This window comes from Xiphophorus maculatus, chromosome 12 (genome assembly GCF_002775205.1).
Source record: "Xiphophorus maculatus strain JP 163 A chromosome 12, X_maculatus-5.0-male, whole genome shotgun sequence".
NCBI lineage: Eukaryota > Metazoa > Chordata > Actinopteri > Cyprinodontiformes > Poeciliidae > Xiphophorus > Xiphophorus maculatus.
Window position 1 is genome coordinate 10,901,945 of NC_036454.1, and position 20,630 is coordinate 10,922,574.

Consider the following 20,630-nt stretch of genomic DNA (forward strand, 5'->3'; position numbering starts at 1 on the left):
TTTGACGTTTTCATCCAAAGCACTGTTACACATGGGATTACTTTGGAACTTTGAAATGAAGCATACTGAAAATTTCAAAATAAAAGCCTTGAATATTTTTACATCAGGTAATTGCTGTTTTTGGCTTTATATGACTTTTTCATCCAAAGCACTGTTACACATGGGATTAGTTTGGAACTTTAAAATGGAGCATAATAATAATTTCAAAATAAAAGCCTTGAATATTTTTACATCAGGTAATTGCTCTTTTTGGCTTTATTTGACTTTTTCATCCAAAGCACTGTTACACGTGGTATTAGTTTGGCCCTTTGAAATGAAGCATTCTGAAAATTTCAAAATAAAAGCCTTGAATAATTTTACATGACGTAATTGCTCTTTTTGGCTTTATTTGACTTTTTCATCCAAAGCACTGTTACACGTGGTATTAGTTTGGCCCTTTGAAATGAAGCATACTGAAAATTTCAAAATAAAAGCCTTGAATATTTTTACATCAGCTACTTGTGTTTTGAGCATTATATAACTATTTTAACCCAAGGACTATTACGCATGGGATTAGTTTGGCCCTTTGAAATGAAGGTTAACAAAACTTCCAAAATAAAAGCCTTGACAACATTTTAAATCGTACCGAACGGTGCACGTCCTCCTCGCTTAACGTTCTTGCGGTTCTCCGCGTGCCACTGATCACGTCGCGGCGTCCTTTGGCGTCGACGCCGATTTGTGGCGCGACGACGCCGGGCCCATGCCCGACGGGCGCGCCTTGGCAGGCCCCGGCTAAATTTCTTCCGAAATTTTCTAGTTCTTCTTTATTTTTCTTCCGTAACCGTTAATGCGGCTCATACCGCTTGGTGCACACCTACAAATGAGGTATCAAAACCTGCAGAAAATTCACGCCATTCCAGCTATTACTTCTGGTGGGATTTGGCCTTAACGTGGCGACATAATTCGCAAAAAACTACGAAAAAAACCCCATTATAACTCAATGGGAAAAATCCTAGAAATACCCTATTTTTGAGGATTTGCTGTGTCGTCACAAATTCACCTAGAAATGCCATTCAAATTTCATTTTGTAGATACGTCTGTGATCTCTTCGAAAGTGAAGACGGCTCGTCGATACCAGTTACGGTTTGTCCACAATTTGCCTCTAAGCGACCCAAAGTTTCTCATTTTTCCTAAAGTTAGAGTGCGTCTCTGGCTGCTTAGAGTGAGAGATGAAGACAACTTTTTCAGCCCAAATCATTTTTGAAATCGCCATCACGCCCACAAATATCGCACGATTAGTATCAAAATCGGTCCTGACATTGATACGCCTGTCTGCTCCGGTAAAATGTTTTCGAAATTTATCTAGACCGTACGGTTTTCTGTCACGGTGCTTCAGAGCAAAGTCATGCGACAGGATTTTCTGAGGCTGTCTGAGGCTCTCTCCCATGTATTTGAATAGAATTTCAGATCTGGGCACAACATTTCTTTCTCTCATCACTGTAAATGCTCTGAGTGAGGTACAGATATGAATCTCGGGACTATCGCAGACGACACATAGGCCTCTCATACGCTCGAAACGCTTTTCGAATATGTATTACGGTTCCCGAACAAGAAGGATTTGTTTCCAATGCTTTTTTTCAGTAAACCGTGTTGGCTCAAACACACAATTGTGTGTTTGAGCATGTATGACTCACAGCTCACACCTGCTGAGACCATTATTTACCATGGCAACGGAACTCAAGAGGCTATTGGCTGCTGATTTGGACTACAAATTCGCATCGCTGTAGTTCTATCTATCCTCAGTTGAAACAGATCAGGACTGAGAACTGGCCTTTAGAACTACTGCTGCTATGGGCTGTATATAACTGATTTAACTCAGTAACTGTTACACATGGGATTAGTTTGGAACTTTAAAATTAAGCATACTGAAAATTTCAAAATAAAAGCCTTGAATATTTTTACATCAGGTAATTGCTCTGTTTGGCTTTATTTGACTTTTTCATCCAAACCACTCTTACACGTGGTATTAGTTCAGAACTTTAAAATGAAGCATACTGAAAATTTCAAAATAAAAGCCTTGAATATTTTTACATGACGTAATTGCTCTTTTTGGCTTTATTTGACTTTTTCATCCAAAGCACTCTTACACGTGGTATTAGTTCAGAACTTTAAAATGAAGCATACTGAAAATTTCAAAATAAAAGCCTTGAATATTTTTACATCATGTAATTGCTCTTTTTGGCTTTATTTGACTTTTTCATCCAAAGCACTGTTACACGTGGTATTAGTTTGGCCCTTTGAAATGAAGCATTCTGAAAATTTCAAAATAAAAGCCTTGAATAATTTTACATGACGTAATTGCTCTTTTTGGCTTTATTTGACTTTTTCATCCAAAGCACTGTTACACGTGGTATTAGTTTGGCCCTTTGAAATGAAGCATACTGAAAATTTCAAAATAAAAGCCTTGAATATTTTTACATCAGCTACTTGTGTTTTGAGCATTATATAACTATTTTAACCCAAGGACTATTACGCATGGGATTAGTTTGGCCCTTTGAAATGAAGTTTAACAAAACTTCCAAAATAAAAGCCTTGACAACATTTTAAATCGTACCGAACGGTGCACGTCCGCCTCGCTTAACGTTCTTGCGGTTCTCCGCGTGCCACTGCTTACGTCGCGGCGTTCTTTGGCGTCGACGCAAATTTGTGGCGCGACGACGCCGGGCCCGAACCCCACGGCCGCGCCTTGGCAGGCCCCGGCTAAATTTCTTCAGAAATTTTGTTTTTCTAGTTATAAATTAGAATTTGTTCTTAACTCAACTGGTCAAATAAAAGTTAAGTTAAAAAAAAAAGTCTATCCCTCCACTGGTTTTCAAAAACCTGTTACAATATGTTTTCTACTTGTTTTACTCTGTGGCATAAAACAAGAAGATAAACATGCAATATGCAGTAAAGTAGCTTGATTTTTGCAAAAATGTTCATTCTACTAATATGAGTATTTCCATATTATTAGGGATTCATTCTGCTAACATTCAAATATTTTTGAAATATTGTGAATTTAGTATTATTTTGTACAACTTTATTGTGTAATATTCAGGGTTTCCCACAGTGTATTATACCAAACTGCCACCAAGCCAATATCCTGTGGTTACATTTATTTTGAAGTGGTTGTTAGAGGCACCAATACTTTTGATTGTTTCCTCCCTGTGCATAACGGTAGTAAAATTAAAGATGGGAATTTATTCAGTGCGACATTTAGACCTGTTGTGATAAGCAATAAATAAATTAATCACATGATAAATCAAAGCAAGCTCAACAATTTACATTTGCATTATTTGTTTTGGTTTTTCTCTTTTTCTGCCAAAAGCTGGATGATAAAAGTCCTCAGTCTGGTGAATTGGTCTCAAATTCTGAAGTGACCAGAGACTTCAGAATTAATTTTATTTGTTCTTTCCGTTGTTTTGTTGATTTACTTTCGATATTTAAAATGTCTTCCAGCTCCAGTGTTAAATGTTTGTTAGAATTTAAAGTGTATTGATCTTTGTGTTTCTAAATTATTATGCTACTTGGTCTCTAAACAACAATATTATGGTTTATCACAATAACTTCTGGGACAATTTATCATCCAGCAATATTTGTTACTGTGACAGGCTCAGTGACGTCTTGCTGCTTTATTAAAAAACTGATTTCTTTTCAGGCTTTTTACAGGAGAGCTAACAAACAGAGCTGATGCTCTGATTCGTTTCCTCGCCTTGCGGACTGCTGCTGGGCGATCCAGGGGAAGAGTTTTGTCGATTCGCTGACTCGCTCCTCCTGCTGGCTGGAGAGCCTCTTCTCTCGTCGCTCTCTTCCTCACCTTCGTCGCCCTCTTCTTCCTCCTCCTCTGGACTGGGCTCAGGTTTGGCTCTGCTGTCCTGCTGAAGGAAACACTCAGATCAGACCTCACAGGACGGCGCCACCGTCCTTCCATCCATCTGCACCTGGTTAGACCTACGTCAGGCGAGCAGTATCCCAGGTCGGGCTGCCGGGCCTCTCTCTCCACCCTCTCCTTCTTCTCTTCTTCTCTGTCCTTCTTTGGGGACTGCGTGATGTTTTTCTGCAGGAGAGGCCAGTCGCACTTGGTGATCTCCACGTTCAGCCTCTTCATGGTGATGGAGAGAGGCAGCAGTTTCCTCGCTGCTGCCGTTTTCCACGGCCTGACCACCGGTGGCGGCGAATCCTGCTTTGCATTAGAGCCGGCGTTCTGCAGCGGTGAACTCTTCTTCTGCTGTTCTCCCTTCTGGTTCTTCTCTTCCTCAGCGGGCTGCGAGTTCGAGCTGTCCTCCGTGTTGGAAATACTGCACTGCCGGCGTGGCAGCTGCCTCCGCGGCGGCTGCTCTCTGTCGGGCAACTTCACGCCGACATCCTCCTTCTTTCCGACCGAGCCGCTGGAGCGTCGGCTCCGTTTTTCAGCACGGAGGCTGGGTTTCTTGGTAGGCGGCGCGTCTTCGGGGTCCGGGTCGACGTAGATAAAGGTGTAGTTGTCGATCCGTTCCTGGCGCGTCATGAGAAAGGCGTCCTCAGCATGGCCGACGCCTACTTCCCACTGAGTCCGCTCCCTCTGAGGGATGGGCTTCAAAAGCTGGAGAAAGATAAAACATGAAGGAGTTTTTGAATAATAATCATTATTTACTGAAAATGTATAACTAAGTCTAGCTCTAGATCACTTGAACTATTTTAAAGTTCAAAGTGATCTACAAATAAAATTTGATTTGATTTGACACATAAAATGGCTGCATACTAATGGGCAATTATACAACCGTACATCTTTGAAAAGCAGAAGTGGAGAATCCTGAATAACCAACTAGAATGCAGCAAGTGGTTTCTGGACGGTAAGTCAAAAACAAAACACTTGTTTTTCCAGCAGCCATTGTACCACCCACATAGTAGTAAAACCAGCTGGCCAAACGCACTGGAGCTCTGCATGGGTTGCTAGGTGACGGTGCAGTGTGAATCAACAATCAGGAGGTTTTTGAAATGACTAATTTTCCAGACACCAGAAAACATAAACTCATTGGCAAAAACAGCTGGGTGGGATTTTAAGACTTGGGCTGTTTTTAGAAGCAGTAGAGACTCAAGTGGAAGTATAAAAAATGTGCAAAATGTGAATTTTGGTTCCCTTTAATTTTGTATACAAATATGATGCAGCAACCTGCGATATGAAACTAATTAATAGGTTTAGCTAATTATTTAGCTAAATCTATGAGAAATACCAAAAGAGGACAGAAGCTGACACACAAAGTATTTTATCACCCATATCAACTCCCCTCTGCTCAGTAAAACAGGAATATTGGGCAAAGCAACAATGTAAACATATTAACATTTAGCATGTTAGAGCTGTCCAAAACCAGTATTAACTGGATATTAACATACTTTTTCCACTGTCTGACCATAAATGAAAGTAAACATATGCTGTTTTAGGTTAATTAGAATTACTAAAAGTATTTGTTAAATGATAAAAAAATAACAGATTTTTTTCTTCTTCTTAAAATTCTGATGTTTACAAACATTAAGGTTGTTTTCACACCTGATAGTTTGGTAGACTACATTTGATTTTGGACCAAAATCGCAACATTTGTTACATTTTCAGCTGGTGTGGTTCTCTTTAGACTCCACTTTATCAAACGATCCAAACTAATTAAAAAACCTGTTCACTCCCTCACCTGTGGTGGCGCTGCACCAAGAACTACTGATGAAAATGACACAAAAACCTCAGAAGAAGCCATGAGTGCAACTTCCTTCTTCATGAAATGTAAACAAACATGGAGTAGCGTCATATTTTAGCGGTTGTAGGATTTCTCTTCAAAAGACCGAATATTTTTTTTCTGCTAGCGCCAGACACACATGTTTGTTTTGGTTGTATTTACCCAGAATGCCCTGCACTACAGCTCACTTCCTGCTTTTTGAGCAGTCTCCCATTAGCATTCACATATGCATTCGAGTTCACTTCGTCCAAACCTAGGTCTGGGGTTTTAGGCCAACCATAATTCACTTTTCTGGTCTGCATCAGAATTCCCACCTCCCCAAACAAACCGGATATTACAGGCAAATAATCTACAGTTTGATTAAAGTGGACCAAACATGGCTGCTGTGAATAGACCCTAAAATAACTACGCATTTAAACTTACATTTCTGAAACCTAGAATGCCTTTGTAACCAAAAGTATCCAACATCTGGTTTCCCGTCTTTTTTCAATGCTTCCTCTTTGAAACCTTTTTTATTATGTCAGATAATACTGCATTTTTTAGACATAATATCTGTACATACTTTCTGTCTCTCTACAGGGTTTGTGGCTTTGCGCAGCGTCTCTGCCTGGAGCTCGTCGAACTGCTTCTTCCCCTGGTATGTGACTATCCTCTTCTCGTGGATCCACGCTCGCTCAGCGACGCTGCCAAAGAACTGGACGTGATACTCCCTGTGTCCTGTTAACAAGAGGAGTTACAAGATCACACTGTCACAAGAGAGATTTGGTCAAAATTCTTGTAATTAGAGGTGTGCCAATATCGGCTGATACTTAAATGTGAAGCCGATCTAATGTATCGATCTTATCTACCTCAGCAAATGTCTAAAAAAATTTTTTAAATAAATAAATCAACTACTGTCCTCTTCTGCTCTCCCATAAGAGAAGTTTGACTGACAGACTGGCCCACCAGGCCACATCTTCACGTTCGCAGCTAACAATAGTCAATAACTCAGCCACTTTCTTGTTATATTTAGCAACATTTAAGACAAAAAAAAGCAGTATGCGCCAAAATTGGAATCGGCAGGTGAGGCTTTTTAAAGATCGGTGCAGCTGTACTTAACGGCTCTTACCTCTAGTGTTGATGCGAGTGTGGACCTTCATCTGTGGGTCGGAGGAGACCATGCAGGGCCACCAGGGATAGGTGCCCACCTTGGACCACACCAGATCTCCGATCACAAACTCCTTACAGAACCCCGTCTCCTGGATCACCGACGGATGATGGACTTTAGGAATCTAAAGATGAAGATTCAGTCGTTACTGGTCTAGTTTTAAGATCCCACAGAGACTTGAATTGAAGGTGCTAAGCTGCTTTGCTCTTTGCCTTCTGTGTTTTTGGTTCAGTTTTGATGACAGTCCTTTGAGTTTTCTCCGTCTGGGCCGGCGGCGGGTCGCTCAGCGGCGGTTCTCTTGACTGCGGCTGGATGGACTCCTCTGTCTGGGCCGTGGAAGCGGTTTGCTCTTGGCTCCGCTCCACACTCTGCTGAGCCTGAAGCTGCAACCTCGCGCTCTTTTTCCTCTTCTCCTTCTTTCTCTCGTGTCTGCGCTGCACTTGAGTCGCTTCGTTCTTCTGAGACTCCTTCTAAAGGACCGCAAAAAGTTATTAAGACAATGTTGCGCCTGTTGTTTTCATTTAGTTACTTTTAATATTTGTAGAGACCTGAAAGTATTACATTTTTCCTCACATTGTTATACTGCAAATTCTTATTTTCTTTTGAAACATCTACGCAAAATAGCCCATAATGATACAATGAAATACACATTTTCAGACACATTTTGGTAAATGGATACAAAATTCATACAAAAAGATAAACATAATCGGTAAATATCCCAAGTATTCACACCCGTTGCTGAATATTTTGTTGAAATACTTTTGGCTAAAGGAAATCCTCAATTCTTCATTTTTAATAAAAAATAATTTAAAAAAGCAAATAAGGACACCACTTATAAAACACAAAACATGGAAAAAAGTGGGTGACAGTACTTTCTGGTGGTACTGGCACTAAATACTAAAATCTAATCTCAACTTTAGTCTGGACACGTTTAGCCATCCACTGCTTTAGGACCATCTGGAGAATTGTACATTATGTTTTTCATGAGTATATTCCTTTCACCATTTAGAAATTAATTTTTTTAGATTTTCTTCCTGCATCCTGACATATTAAATATTAAAAACTAGTTTTTCTTTGACCCTAATTTCAAGTAATGATGTTTATTTACTTGTGTAAAACCTTAATAATTTCCAGTCTGAGGTCGGGGAGAGGCAACACCGAGTTATGGTGCATTATTTTTATACTGGGAAGAAATATAACTATAAAATGTAATTTTTATACAAGTTGTCCTCCTAAAGAAGTTTAAATTTATTTTCTAAAAGAATAATATGTACCTTAGGAATGAGACATGTGAAATTACAGAGCAGTGCGTCATGTATACACCCTGAGTTTGACCTGTTACCTGCAGCTCCTGCAGCAGATCCCCACACAGCGCAGACTCAAACAACTCCTTTCCGTTCTGATACGTCTTTATGATCTTCAGCTTGATCTCTGGAGAGCTGGTTTTCTTCAGCACGCCACCGGGGGTGTTGGATGGAGCGAGTGCGGGCTGAGAAGACGGGGTGCTGTCCACCAAGGAGGGCGGGGGGCTGGAGGAAGGCAGGTGTAAGGGGGGCGGCGGCGGCAGGTTGTGGCTCATGATGTGAGGCGTCTGGGACAGCTGGTGCTGGGCGGGCAGTGGCAGCGGCGGTGGCGGGGGGCTGTGCGGGTGCGAGTGGGTCTGTATGTGGGGCGGGTTCGAATGGAAGGGGTGTGTGTGGTGGTGGTGATGGAGATGGGGGTGGTGGAGGTGCGGGTGATGTACCGACAGCGGCGGAGAGACGGGGGACAGAGGTCTCTCATGGAGGCCGGGTCCTCTCAGGACAGTTCCCTCCCCCGGCAGGAGGCCGTGGTCCCCGTAGCTCCGTATGGCGCCGTAGCCATTAGCCGAGCCGTTGGGGAACTGTGAGTACATGGAGAACTTGGCCTGGGGCTCGTACAGGCCCAGACCCGGGGGGTAGCCGTTAGGGACCTGCGGCATGTCCTCCGAGGCTGACGGCGGGTAAGAGAACTCTGCATCCAGGGCAGCATCGTAAGAGGGACCGCTATCCTCACCCGGGTCACTGCCGGTGTCGCAGGAGCCGTCCTGTCTGATGTTGGCTGAGTCAATGAGCTGAGGGGGTTGCTGAATTGTATTTCCCATGATCCCTTGCATGAAAGAGAAGGAGAAATCCATTGTTGGGCTCCTGCATCCTTAACTGTCTTTTTCTTTGACTGGACCTGGAGACAAAGACGGGGAAACTTTAAGGCTCTAATTCGTCTCGTAAACAACTAAAATCACAGAGAGCTTTAAATGCATCGTAAAACCCACTAAACATCAATATTTTAAATACAATGAAAGATCTTTATTCCATATTCTTCTGTTTTGTTAACTACTACCTGCACAAGACCAGAGCTGAAGCAATTAATCAGATTAATGAATCAATTATTAAAATAATCGTCAACTAATTTAGTAATCGATTCATCGCTAACTGGAGTATACAGACTCTAAAAGTCAATTTGCTGAAACAACACAGGTAGACCAGTAATTAAGCCAAAACTCTACAAAAACCATACATACAGTTCTGGAAAAAATTAAGAAATCACTTAAAATGATCAGTTTCCCTGATTTTACTATCTATATACTATATATGTTTGAGTAAAACAAACTTTGTTTTTTATTCCATGAACTACTGACAAAATGTCTCTGAAATTCCAGGCAAAAATTTAGTATTTATTTGCAGAAAATGAAATGGTTAAAAAAAAAGACTCAGTGTTTTCAGACCTCAAATAATGCAAAGAAAACAAGTTCATATTAATTTAGAAACAACAGTACTAATGTTTTAACTTGGTAAGAGTTCAGAAATCAATAATTGGTGTAATAATCAGGAGGTTTTCAATGGGGTTCAGTGCTCTCAATGTTTTCCAGAGCTGCATATTGTATTCAATATATATATTTTTAAAAAAGTACATTCAATATTTGTACAAATTTCCTCCCTAGAACTACTAGTCAAATTTTGTAAAAGAAAAAAGATAAGAAAGAAAAGGAAAAGAAAATCTTAGATGGCAAGATCTGTTGACTAAAAATAAAAGTCAATAGGTTATCCCCTCATTTTAAGGATTTTTAGTCGAGGAGAAAGTGTTCATATGAAACTTTTCATATGTTGGTGTTTGAAATATTGTTTTTAGCTGCAGATGAATCTTTTGCTCCAAATCATAAATTTATATTTAAGGAATGTTATGCTATTGCATTGCAGGCAATAAAGTGTTAATTTTTCTATTTTATAAAGGAATTTAATTCAATTTTATGCATTTTTCAATATGGTATAAAATAGAATAAAGTGGTTAAGATGAAAAGTGTGCCATTTTTTAAAATTGTCAGAATAATCAATTAACAAAATAACCATTAGTTGCAGTCCTGCACATGACAAAAAGCCGCGTGACCCTTTAGAGCACGTGTGTCAAACTTGAGGTCAGGGGGACAGCCGTACCTATTTATGTGGCCCTTTGGCTCCAGAGGAACGCACAAATAAAACCTTTATTTTTTATTTTTTTGTAATTATTTTTTTTATTTAGAAAGTCAGATTTCCATCATATTCGTTAATTACAGCTTTACCCATTAAGATCGTACATGAGGATATAAGCGGAGAGCCCAAGTGATTTTGTCCATACTGCCGTTCTGCTATTTTCTTTTACAGACTGTTACTAATTTTAGTTGTGAACGATAACAAAAATGAACAGAATTGAACAATAATGGGGATTGCACCACCTCGAGCAATAAAAACCACAAGAACATAAAAGGGCAGGGCACATAATTCACAAGAACAATCAAATGAAGTCAGATCCAATCGGTTTTACATACTCAGTCCATTTGGTCCAGATCTTATAAGATTTTTCAACTTGGAGGGAAAAAGAAATCTTTTCTATAGCATAAATCTGGTAAAATAAACCCTTTATTATAAGAGCTGTGTGCTTAAATATTATTGTATCAATCAAATCAAAGCCAATTTTTATCTGTATGCCAAATTACATCAGTCTCTCCGTTTTTTAGAGATTCCATGATCATGGAATATTATCATATCAGATCAAATATTTCACCTAGTAAGTCCTTGGCAATTTTAATTTTGCACATATTGATATTCCAGTAATTGAGATTCAATATTTTGTGCAGCTCTGGCCTGAAAGCAGAGAAACAGTTAAACCAGCCAAGCAGCTACTGAAATGTTCCAGCTTTGCCTTGATTGGTTCTGATGGATGATCAGCACGTCAAATTAAAATGAATCTGTTTCCTCCTTGTTTAAAGCATCAAAGCTGAAAGTCTCCCACTTATTCTGCAGAGACAAAGAAGAGATTCTTTTGTGCGCATTTTACTTCAAGTTACCAAACATCTCGTTATCTAGAAAGATAAACTTTAATGCACACAGCAATTTCTTCAAATCTCTATGTTTTTGAAGGAGGAGTCCCACAATCCCAGTCGGAAAAGACTGCTTGGGTGCAATATGTTATACAATATATTTTGAAATATGAAAATTCTGCTTTGAAAGAATACATTTGGTCTGTGCAGAAGATGCTCACTGCCCATACAGGAAGCATATTTTTAGCACTGGTGACAGCAAATCTCACAAGGTGTTTCAGGATGTTTTACTGAAAAGATTGAAATGGTCATGCCAGTTTTTACATGATACAGTTATTAATATCAGCCTGCAAAAGTCTGATCACTGCAGCTCTATTCACACCATTTGTTGTGCCATTTATCCAACAAATTATTCAGAAGCTACTGGATTAATATAATCTAAAGTATTAGATTATTCCCCAAATGGTGGAGGTGAAAAAGTTTTATAATGGTTTTCATTTACACTCAAAATTCAGAAATAATGAGTTTAACGTTGGATAAAACCAACAGGAACATCTTTGAAACTCAATATTCTGACTGATGATGAAAAGGCGATAGAATTGCACCTCTAATGGTTTACATTTGATCAAATTAGTTGAACACACAACAACGTGCAAAGTCAACATGTACCATTATTCTTTTGGCTTGGAATGAATGAAATGTAGAGAAATGCACAGTAATTAGTTTGTGACCTTAACAGCAGTTTATCCCTGAGGACAACGAATTACCGCTGGTTTTCTGAGAACTGGAACAGTTGAAGTGATTTTGAAGCATTAGATTAAACTCGTCAAGAGTCATTTCCAACTATACTTGATTGAATGGTTTGTGTTCAAAGACTGAATCAAATAATTATTGGATTTTCTGACATTATCTCACGTTGATGAAGAAGTAATGAGCGTTTTCATGTGTATAAATGCAAAATTACACTGATAAAACTATAAAACCACCAAAAAATGCAAAAAAATAATCAGTGGATGTTATTAGGAAAACATGCATTTGTGATATTATTATTGAATATTTAGACACTACCTCTCACTCTGAACTTTCTCAGTCACTAAAATCTGTAAGCACTGAAATGCAGAACGAACACCACTTTAAAACCTATCAGCCAACTAAATATTGATCCTGAGCAGCTGACTGCAATGACAGTCGCAAATATGATTCACTATAATGTGCGGCTGTAGGTGTTACAATGATAAAGACGGCAAGAAATTTAAACAAAATGACCTTTGATGTGGTGCACTCCATTTGTACTCAGAAATGTGATTTAGTTAGAAATACAACAAGAAGTCGGAATTGTGACTTTGATAATGGTTGCCGAACAGAACTATGTTTAGTATCCGATATGGCCGCACGTAGCCTGACAGAACCCAGTTGCAAACTTCACTGAACAACTTGCTTATTTAGTGACTGCAATATATTTAGGTAAATAACAAGTATTTACCTAAAATCTGCAAAGATGCCAACTTCAAACTGTATCCAGATGATACAGTAATTTATCTAACAGCATTAAGAGGTTGCAGAAAATTAACTCAAAAGTCTTTATGGCAGCAGGAGAATTTCCCAACATTAAATTATACATAAACAGAAGGAGTTGAAAATGTATCTTAATCAAAAGGAAATTAAGGAAGTATCAGAGTTCAGATACTCGATTCAAAACATGTTTGAATTAAGAAATGTTTAAATTGTTTTATGGGTGTGGCTGGTTTCTTATAATTATTCATTTGTACCACTATTAATCATTTCTTGCAATTTGCTGTGTGTTGTATTTATTTTGTTTTTAAATCTGGCATTAATTAATTTGTCCCTAATGAAATAAATTCAAATCCAAACTAAAGTTTTATGCTCATGTTAAAAAGTGTTTCCATTCAATAAGTTCCCGTTTATTTACCAAAGAAATTAAAATGTTTATTCAACAATTATGTTATCATAAATGTCATAATACTCTATGATTTGGGGTCAATATGTCATAAAGCCATTAATGATATTATACAAGCCAACCTTAAACATATTTGATCAGAAACAAGTGAAGTGGAATCACTGACCAATTCTTCAAAAATATCACTTGATGAGTTTTGATCATTTCTTAATTTTTCCTTTATTAAAACAATATTTAAATGTATGATGGGCCTAAGTTAATACAAAAATATAATAATGAATGTGTGATAACAAACGCTGAGGTAAGTGGGACTGTAGAGTCAAAAAGTGAAGAAAATGCAGGGACAATCAGCGTTCTCAGTCCAAGATCAGTTATTACATAAATTACTGCAGGATGTAACACAACGCTGTTCTACTAAACTGAATCACTGGGAACATTAACATTTTTATTTGGATGTCTGTTTTTAGGCATTTCGCTTGTTCTATCAGAAGTTGTAAATGTTCTAGTAATTCTATATATGTGTAATAAACTATTTTTTCTTGGATGAAAACAGTGTGCTGTATCAGTTGTTATCAGGTGATAATATTAAGCCATAGAAATAAATTCAAAAAAACAAAACAAAATGGAGAGGAACACGTCAGCATTGGCTGGTACTTCTAAACATAGTTAGCGCCACAAGAGTCACTAAATCCCACTGGTATTCCAACTTGCAACCAAAACATGTTCAACTGGGATGTGAAGTCGGAAAAGATGTGAACCAGAGATGCACAAATCTATCTGCCAGGAATCTGAGAAGAAAAGTTTCCCCTTGAGCAGTTCAGATTTGTTTCCCGTATTCATTAAAGTGGCAGTATTATGTGTTCTCCAGGCACAAAGTGTCATTTTATACCACAAGTAATTAACTGTCACCTTCAGTAGTTATAAAAAGGCTACATATATCAAATATGACTTAAAGGAAATTTGATATGGTAATTTAACGCCTGTAAATTGGGCCTCTGTCTCTTTAAAAACTCCTGCTGGTTGTAAAACTCCGCCTTCAGGAAGTCATCACAACATCACTCCTCTATTAACCCTTTAACAAAGTTTTTACCAGCGTTACAATGAGAAGAAACTTGTACATCGAGCGCAGCAGATGCGCAGCAATTAGCAAATGTTTGCTAATTGCTGCTGGCTAGTCTGAAGGAGTCACTCAGTGAAGCGGAAGCTCTGAAGCTAAGAAACTGCAGCTCTGAGGAAGAGCTGTATCTCGAAGGCGGAGCTAGATCCACCCAGGTGTTTTGCGCAGCTGAATGGTTGCCATGGAGATTAAAGGATTTCTAAAACATGCACGAACACTCCAGAGCAACACTCCAGGTATGTTTTTGATGAGGAAATAACATTATTATGTAAATGTAAGGCACAAAACCATCAACTTTATATGAAATCGCCCCTTTAAATGCATCAAAAGTATTAAGTCTTATTGTTTTCCTCCTAAAAGAATAAACCAGCAGCAACTTAGACGGTCTTCTTTTAAGTTTTATTAAAAATTGAGACATGAAATTGAAAAAAATCTTGCCTATTAAATTTTTTCAGCACATTTTCTTTTTAATGTTTTGCAGACAAAACATCTGAATCAGTGAAGATGCGAGTCAGAAGAAAACCCCTGATTGGTGCTACGAAGGCACTGAACGCCAGTTAACATGAAAAAGAAAGCCAGAATGTAAATTAATGCCTTAGATTTTAAATTAGAACAAAGTACATAACAAGTGGCTCAATTGATCACTAAATGACAAGTTTCTGGCTGTTCATTTTAATAAAGGCACAAAAAATAAAATGCTAAAAAAAATCTGCCAAATATCAACCAAGCTGACAGCAAAAGAGCTCTGAAAAAAAAATTAAGATACCACTTAAAAATAATCAGTTTCTCTGACTTTACTTTCTATAGGTATATGTTTGGGTAAAATGAACATTGTTCTTTTATTCTATGAACTACTAGCAACATGTCTCTGAAATTCCAACCAATATTTAGTATTTATTTACAGAAAATGAGAAATGGTCAAAATAAAGAAAAAGATTCAGTGGGTTCAGACCTCAAATAATGCAAATAAAACAAGTTCATATTGATTTAGAAACAACAATACTAATGTTTTCACTCAGGAAGAGTTCAGAAATCAATATTTGATAGAAAAACCAGGAGGTTTTCTATGGGATTCAGTGCAGTGGGCTCTTCATTTTTTCCAGAGCTGTATATATATATATATATGTTTTTAATTTGTTAAATTTCAAACTTGATTGATATTTGGTAGATTTTTCAGGATTTTATTTTTTGTCTCCATTCAAATTAATGGCTGAAAGTTCTGCCCTTCACCAGTTTCTACACTCGCTGCACCATTTCACCTCCTCCAACTTCCATTTTTTCCCCCCATGTAAATAAGCTATTGCATACGTTTCTTTTTTTAATTTGTACTTCAAATGAATTATGGAGATAAATAGTCATTAAAATGCTGAAGTTTAATGCTATGACATCTGAAAATACAGTATTCCTCACATCCACTCTGGTTTTAATCCTCATTTCGGCTCATAAAATATGAGAAATCCGAAATGACTCTGAGTGACCTGATGGTGGACGTTAAGTGGAGTCCAGTCACCACATTAACCTACAGTAAACGGCGAGTTACTTTAAATAATCAGCTATTAAAGCAGACGCACATCATATCCCTGGAGGGTTATTAATTAATTGGAAATGTCCTTTTGAAGACAGCTCCCATTCGTATATGAAAGTTGTCTTGGAAACAACAACAATGGTTTAAAATTGTGAAAAAACCCATTTGTAACACATGCCTTAGAAATGGACAATCTACTAAGTTGTTTGGGTTTATGCTGGAAAGAAACACAGAACTGCAGCACATCTTTCTCTTTTGTGTCTGTTTTCTTTTGTTTCTATTTATTGGGTTGCTATGTTAACTGTAATTTCTCCCAACATTCATAGTTTCCCCCAGTGTATTATAAGCCTGGTGGGCCACCAGGCTTTACTTGTGCCCCCACCAGGCTAAGCACTGCTTATTTATTTAAGTTTTTAAAAAATGTTTGCATTTTTTAAGACTTTATAGTTGCTGTTCAGATATTAATCTTCTAATAACACATAATTATCAAGAGGTATTTTCAAATTTCCTGTCAATTGTAAATATTTTTTAACAAAAACACAAGATGAATGACGCCCCGAGTGCCCCAACCACCGGGCTTAGCAAGTTTTCTGGGGAAAACCTTGCAACACAGATTAACAAAGAGTAGCTAATCTTAAATGCAGAGGTGGGTAGTAACTAGATGCAGTCTCAATTACAATTACTTGGGTAATTTTGAGGAAAATAAATAAAGAGCAAGCATATTTTGACCAAAATACATTAAAGTGTTGATATAAGTATTGGTTTCATAAGCTTAATGTTGGAAAAATATTATTTGGATAGTAGTACTTCTGATTTGATTTCTTTTTTGCAGCTATGTCATCTATTTGTATTCATTTTAGTCTTTAAAATAGCAGAATTTATACACAACTTTCCATTTTTGTCTGCCTGGTGACATTTATTCCAACCATTAAATCAAATCTTATGATTAAGAACTCACTAATGAAGTAGCATTTTACAAAATATTTTGAGTAATTTCTTTATTTTTACTTTCACTTGAGTGAAATTATGTTGAAGTAGTGAACAATATTTGGGTACTTTACCAATTTCTGATTAAATGAAATTGCTAGATCTCAAAGAAAACCAGGAATCGGTGTTAACCAGAAAAATACAGATCAGATCATTTCTAGTAATAACCTGAACTCTAATTTTAAAAAAAGGCAGGTTAAATTTTGAAGCTTGCATGCTAGATACTTGCAGATATTATATGGTTAATCCTGTCAACCAACATTACATTTTTACATTAAACATTTAGTCTAATTTTAGGTTTAATGCACTGATCATTGGGGGCTTTTGCAGGCTTTTGTTTTTGTGCATTTAATCCCATCAACACCAACGCATGGATACCAGCTTCCACAAACAAAACAAAGAGCTTTCTCACGGCAGCTGCTTTAACACATCTAATATCTGTGATGATCGATTAATCAGGTTTAAAAGTGTGAAGTGAAATGGACTGATCCACTCAATGTGACTTGACGTGTGGACGCACACACAGGCTCCTCAGCAACCGAAAGGTAAATAATGTAAACATCCATACGGTGTCGATTAGCGGTCAAAAGCCACCAACATCAATTCAGGGGATTCATTTCGCTCACAAACGATGCAGTGAATCATAACAGCTGGCAATAAATGTGTTGGTTTCATCACAAAACGACTGCGCACTCGGAAAAAACACACATATTTCACTGAATGATGCTTTAGCTGCCTGCGATGTTAGCATCAAGCTACCGGGCATCAAACGGATCAAAATATGAAGATGTTGGGGGTTTATAGAGATGAAAATCACAACATAAAACCAATAAATGCCTTTTAATATTCAGACACACACAGCTAGGCGTCTCCTGTTGTTCAGTAATGCGGGGCAAACATGGGAAAGATGAAAGGAGATGCTAATGTTGGCTAACGCTGCACTCCTAATATGGCTGCCTGTGCCCCTTTAAATCAAATTGTCTGCCGTGATTAAACCTCCATCACTGGCGTTTCGGAGCGAAAAATGTGTCCGAAACCAGCGATACCCGCCCGTGAGGAGGCGAGGGGACGGCTAACTACGGCGCAGACACGCCAAACACGCTTGTCGCTCCGGAGGAAGAGCAAAGGGGCAGCACAGATTTAGATCCCGAGCCGAAAGATGCGGGTAAAACAGAGAAATAAAGATGCAAATACCTTCAGCGTGTCCCATTCTAAACACATACACCAGCCTGCAACCGTTCCTCTTAATCTAAAGGAGGGGGGGACAAAATCAAAAAATAAAAAAATATATTAATCCCGTAATGTTGACAAAGCTCAGGCCTTTCCTTTTTTAACGCAATTCTCAACAGAGGAGATGATGACGGGGGGCGGGGGTGCTGTTACGCTATCTGGTCGCTATCCAATCCCAAAGCCTGGCTCTTCGTCGGTGCCGAGACCCCAGCATTTAGTCGGAACCCCGTCGGAGAAAGACACGTCTAATTCTCGCCCCTCCAGCCTTCTTAATGCTCATCTCTGGCGTCCTCTTCCTTTAGTTTCACAAAAGCGCTCTGCAATATCGCTTTTAAGTCCCGCTTGGTTCAGGGTATGGCAGGCCGTCGCACCATACAATCCAATAGCGCTCCTATCTTTACTTTATTTTTTTTTTATCGCTGCATTCCGTTCAGCACGGAATTTGAAACGCCGGATGTGTGGGTGACGTCACGCCAGTCAAGTAAAGTTGCAGAGTACCCAGATGTTGTACTGAAATAAAAGTAGCCATCCAAGAAATTACTCAAGTATTTGGTGAAAAGTTTACTCAAGTAATGAGATCAAATATTTCATCATCAGATGGACCAAAATATAAAGTTAAGTGGAAACTTTGGTATTTTAACGACAAAAATGACAATAATTCAAATAAGTAATGAAAAATAACAAAATCAGGCAAAACATATTTTTTCTCCAAATCTTTCAATAAAAAAAAACTCATGAAACTTTAACATAAACTGCAAACGTGTGTCTGTGTCTTTGTTTTTCATTCAGTGGGAGGTAAAACCCAGAAATCTTTTTCAAAAAACTGACTCAGATAAATGTAATTGTGTAAATGTAACTAGTTGGACCGTTAGAGGCTTCAAAAAATTCACTGAACATACAATTAAAAGAAGTCAAATAATTTATATTTCAATGTAACATATTTTTAAGTATCTAACAATATTAATCACTGTTTTTTCTATAAAACATGTGCAAAATTAGCTCATTCTGCTAACTTTTATCTGAGCACTACACATGAATATTTGTTTCAGCCAATCTGAAGTTGTAATTAGTGTTCATTAGGCAGAGTTTTTTTTTTCTTTTAATATACAATAGAAACAGATTTTATTTTCCCCAAAAATTCAAGTACAATAGCAGCATCGGGTATAAAAATTCCAAAGAAGTTCTTAAAAGTGTTAAAAACAATATACATAAAAACAAATTTAACAATAATAATAATAATAATAATAATAATAATAATAATACACTGTACAAGACAATTGAAAATGTTGGTATTTTTTATATCAATTTGTTTACTTCTTTGTGTGAATACATTCAGCCATAAATTCAATGATAGCAGATTAGATAAATACATATATGTGTGTTGATTAATCAGTAATTATTATTTGTGATCAGATGGTGTATCTTTTTGTTTTTGTTGGTAACTGACATTTGTCGACACTGAATATTGTGTAATCAGTATTAAAAAGGCAGCACAACTAAAGTAAAGTTTATGGAGTCAAATAAGACACACGCCAAAGTTACAACTTTTAAATCAGGAGATCTCCATGCCAACCTGTGTCCAAAAATCAAAATGGCTTCTGCAGTCAAATTTGCAGTAATAAAGGGTTTATTTTTTTATGGGTTGTACAACAAGGACACTTCATAAAGGAAGAACATAAAAATATCCATCCATCCATCCATCCATCCATCCATCCATCCATCCATCCATCCATCCATCCATCCATCCATCCATCCATCCATCCATCCATCCATCCATCCATCCATCCATCCATCCATCCATCCATCCATCCATCCATCCATCCATCAATAAATGAATGAAAATAAGAGCTCCTTTAACATTAAATTTAAGATTTAACAAGTGCTTATTAATCTTATTAAGTTTCTTGATTTGCATAAATCCAAACAGAAGCTTAGAGGAGTCTGGGCTTTTTTGTAGCTGTTCCCCAAATTGTGATAGGCTTTCCTCTTTACTTTCTGAGCTTAAAAATAATTTAAAAACAATTTTATTCACTAAAGCCTTCTGCACATCCTGAGGTTTAGACTCTATTATAACGATTTAATAGTCTATTTTAACTTACCTCTGTTTAACTTGTCTATTTTTATTACTGTGCATATGTACAGCACTTTGTAGATATTAAATTATTTTAAAGTGCTTTTATAAATAGAAGTGGTATGCTGTGGTATGGTAATGGTAAATATTTGTTTAATGAGAATCACATTGTCATGAATTAAATTATTTTTATTTAATAATAAAAATAATAATACATTACAATACATTGTACCCTATCAAGTTACTTACTTGTCATCACGGAGATGTTTGAAATTAATTCAATGCTACTCACGCCAATTATAAATATGTGATTTATGATGTTATGCTTCCCATGGAAAGAACACTGGATGTTTATAAAGATATATTGACTTTATATAAAATTGCTTTTGCGGTTGCTTTTTCTTCTACTGAAATATCAGAAACCGTTTAAATTTGTGATATATTTAAAACTAAATTAGTATGATGTCAACATAACTGGTTTGGGGAATCTACTGAGGATTAAATGACACATTTGCTTGCCGTACAAATGGAAAAGATTTCACACATTCGAGCGGAAGGATGATGTGGGATGTGTGTTTTACTTGATTTGGTCAACGCTTC

At 37.5% G+C, this 20,630-nt stretch overlaps 1 protein-coding gene across 4 annotated transcripts in view; it reads right to left on the bottom strand.

The window, feature by feature from the left end:
- nsd3 (nuclear receptor binding SET domain protein 3) overlaps positions 1-18,266 on the bottom strand; it is a 63,242-nt gene extending 44,976 nt beyond the window's left edge. For 3 of the 4 annotated variants that reach the window (XM_023343694.1, XM_023343693.1, XM_023343691.1), the window contains exons 1-7: positions 17,924-18,266; positions 8,213-9,069; positions 7,083-7,340; positions 6,832-6,994; positions 6,286-6,440; positions 3,974-4,600; positions 3,731-3,893 (exon numbers count right to left, since the gene is read on the bottom strand). In XM_023343694.1, coding sequence (XP_023199462.1) covers positions 3,731-3,893; positions 3,974-4,600; positions 6,286-6,440; positions 6,832-6,994; positions 7,083-7,340; positions 8,213-9,025 — 2,179 coding nt within the window. In that variant the 5' untranslated portion in view covers positions 9,026-9,069; positions 17,924-18,266. The remainder of the gene's footprint in view (positions 1-3,730; positions 3,894-3,973; positions 4,601-6,285; positions 6,441-6,831; positions 6,995-7,082; positions 7,341-8,212; positions 9,070-17,923) is intronic. The other variant, XM_023343692.1, reaches the window with a different exon arrangement.
- Positions 18,267-20,630: the final 2,364 nt, after the last annotated feature.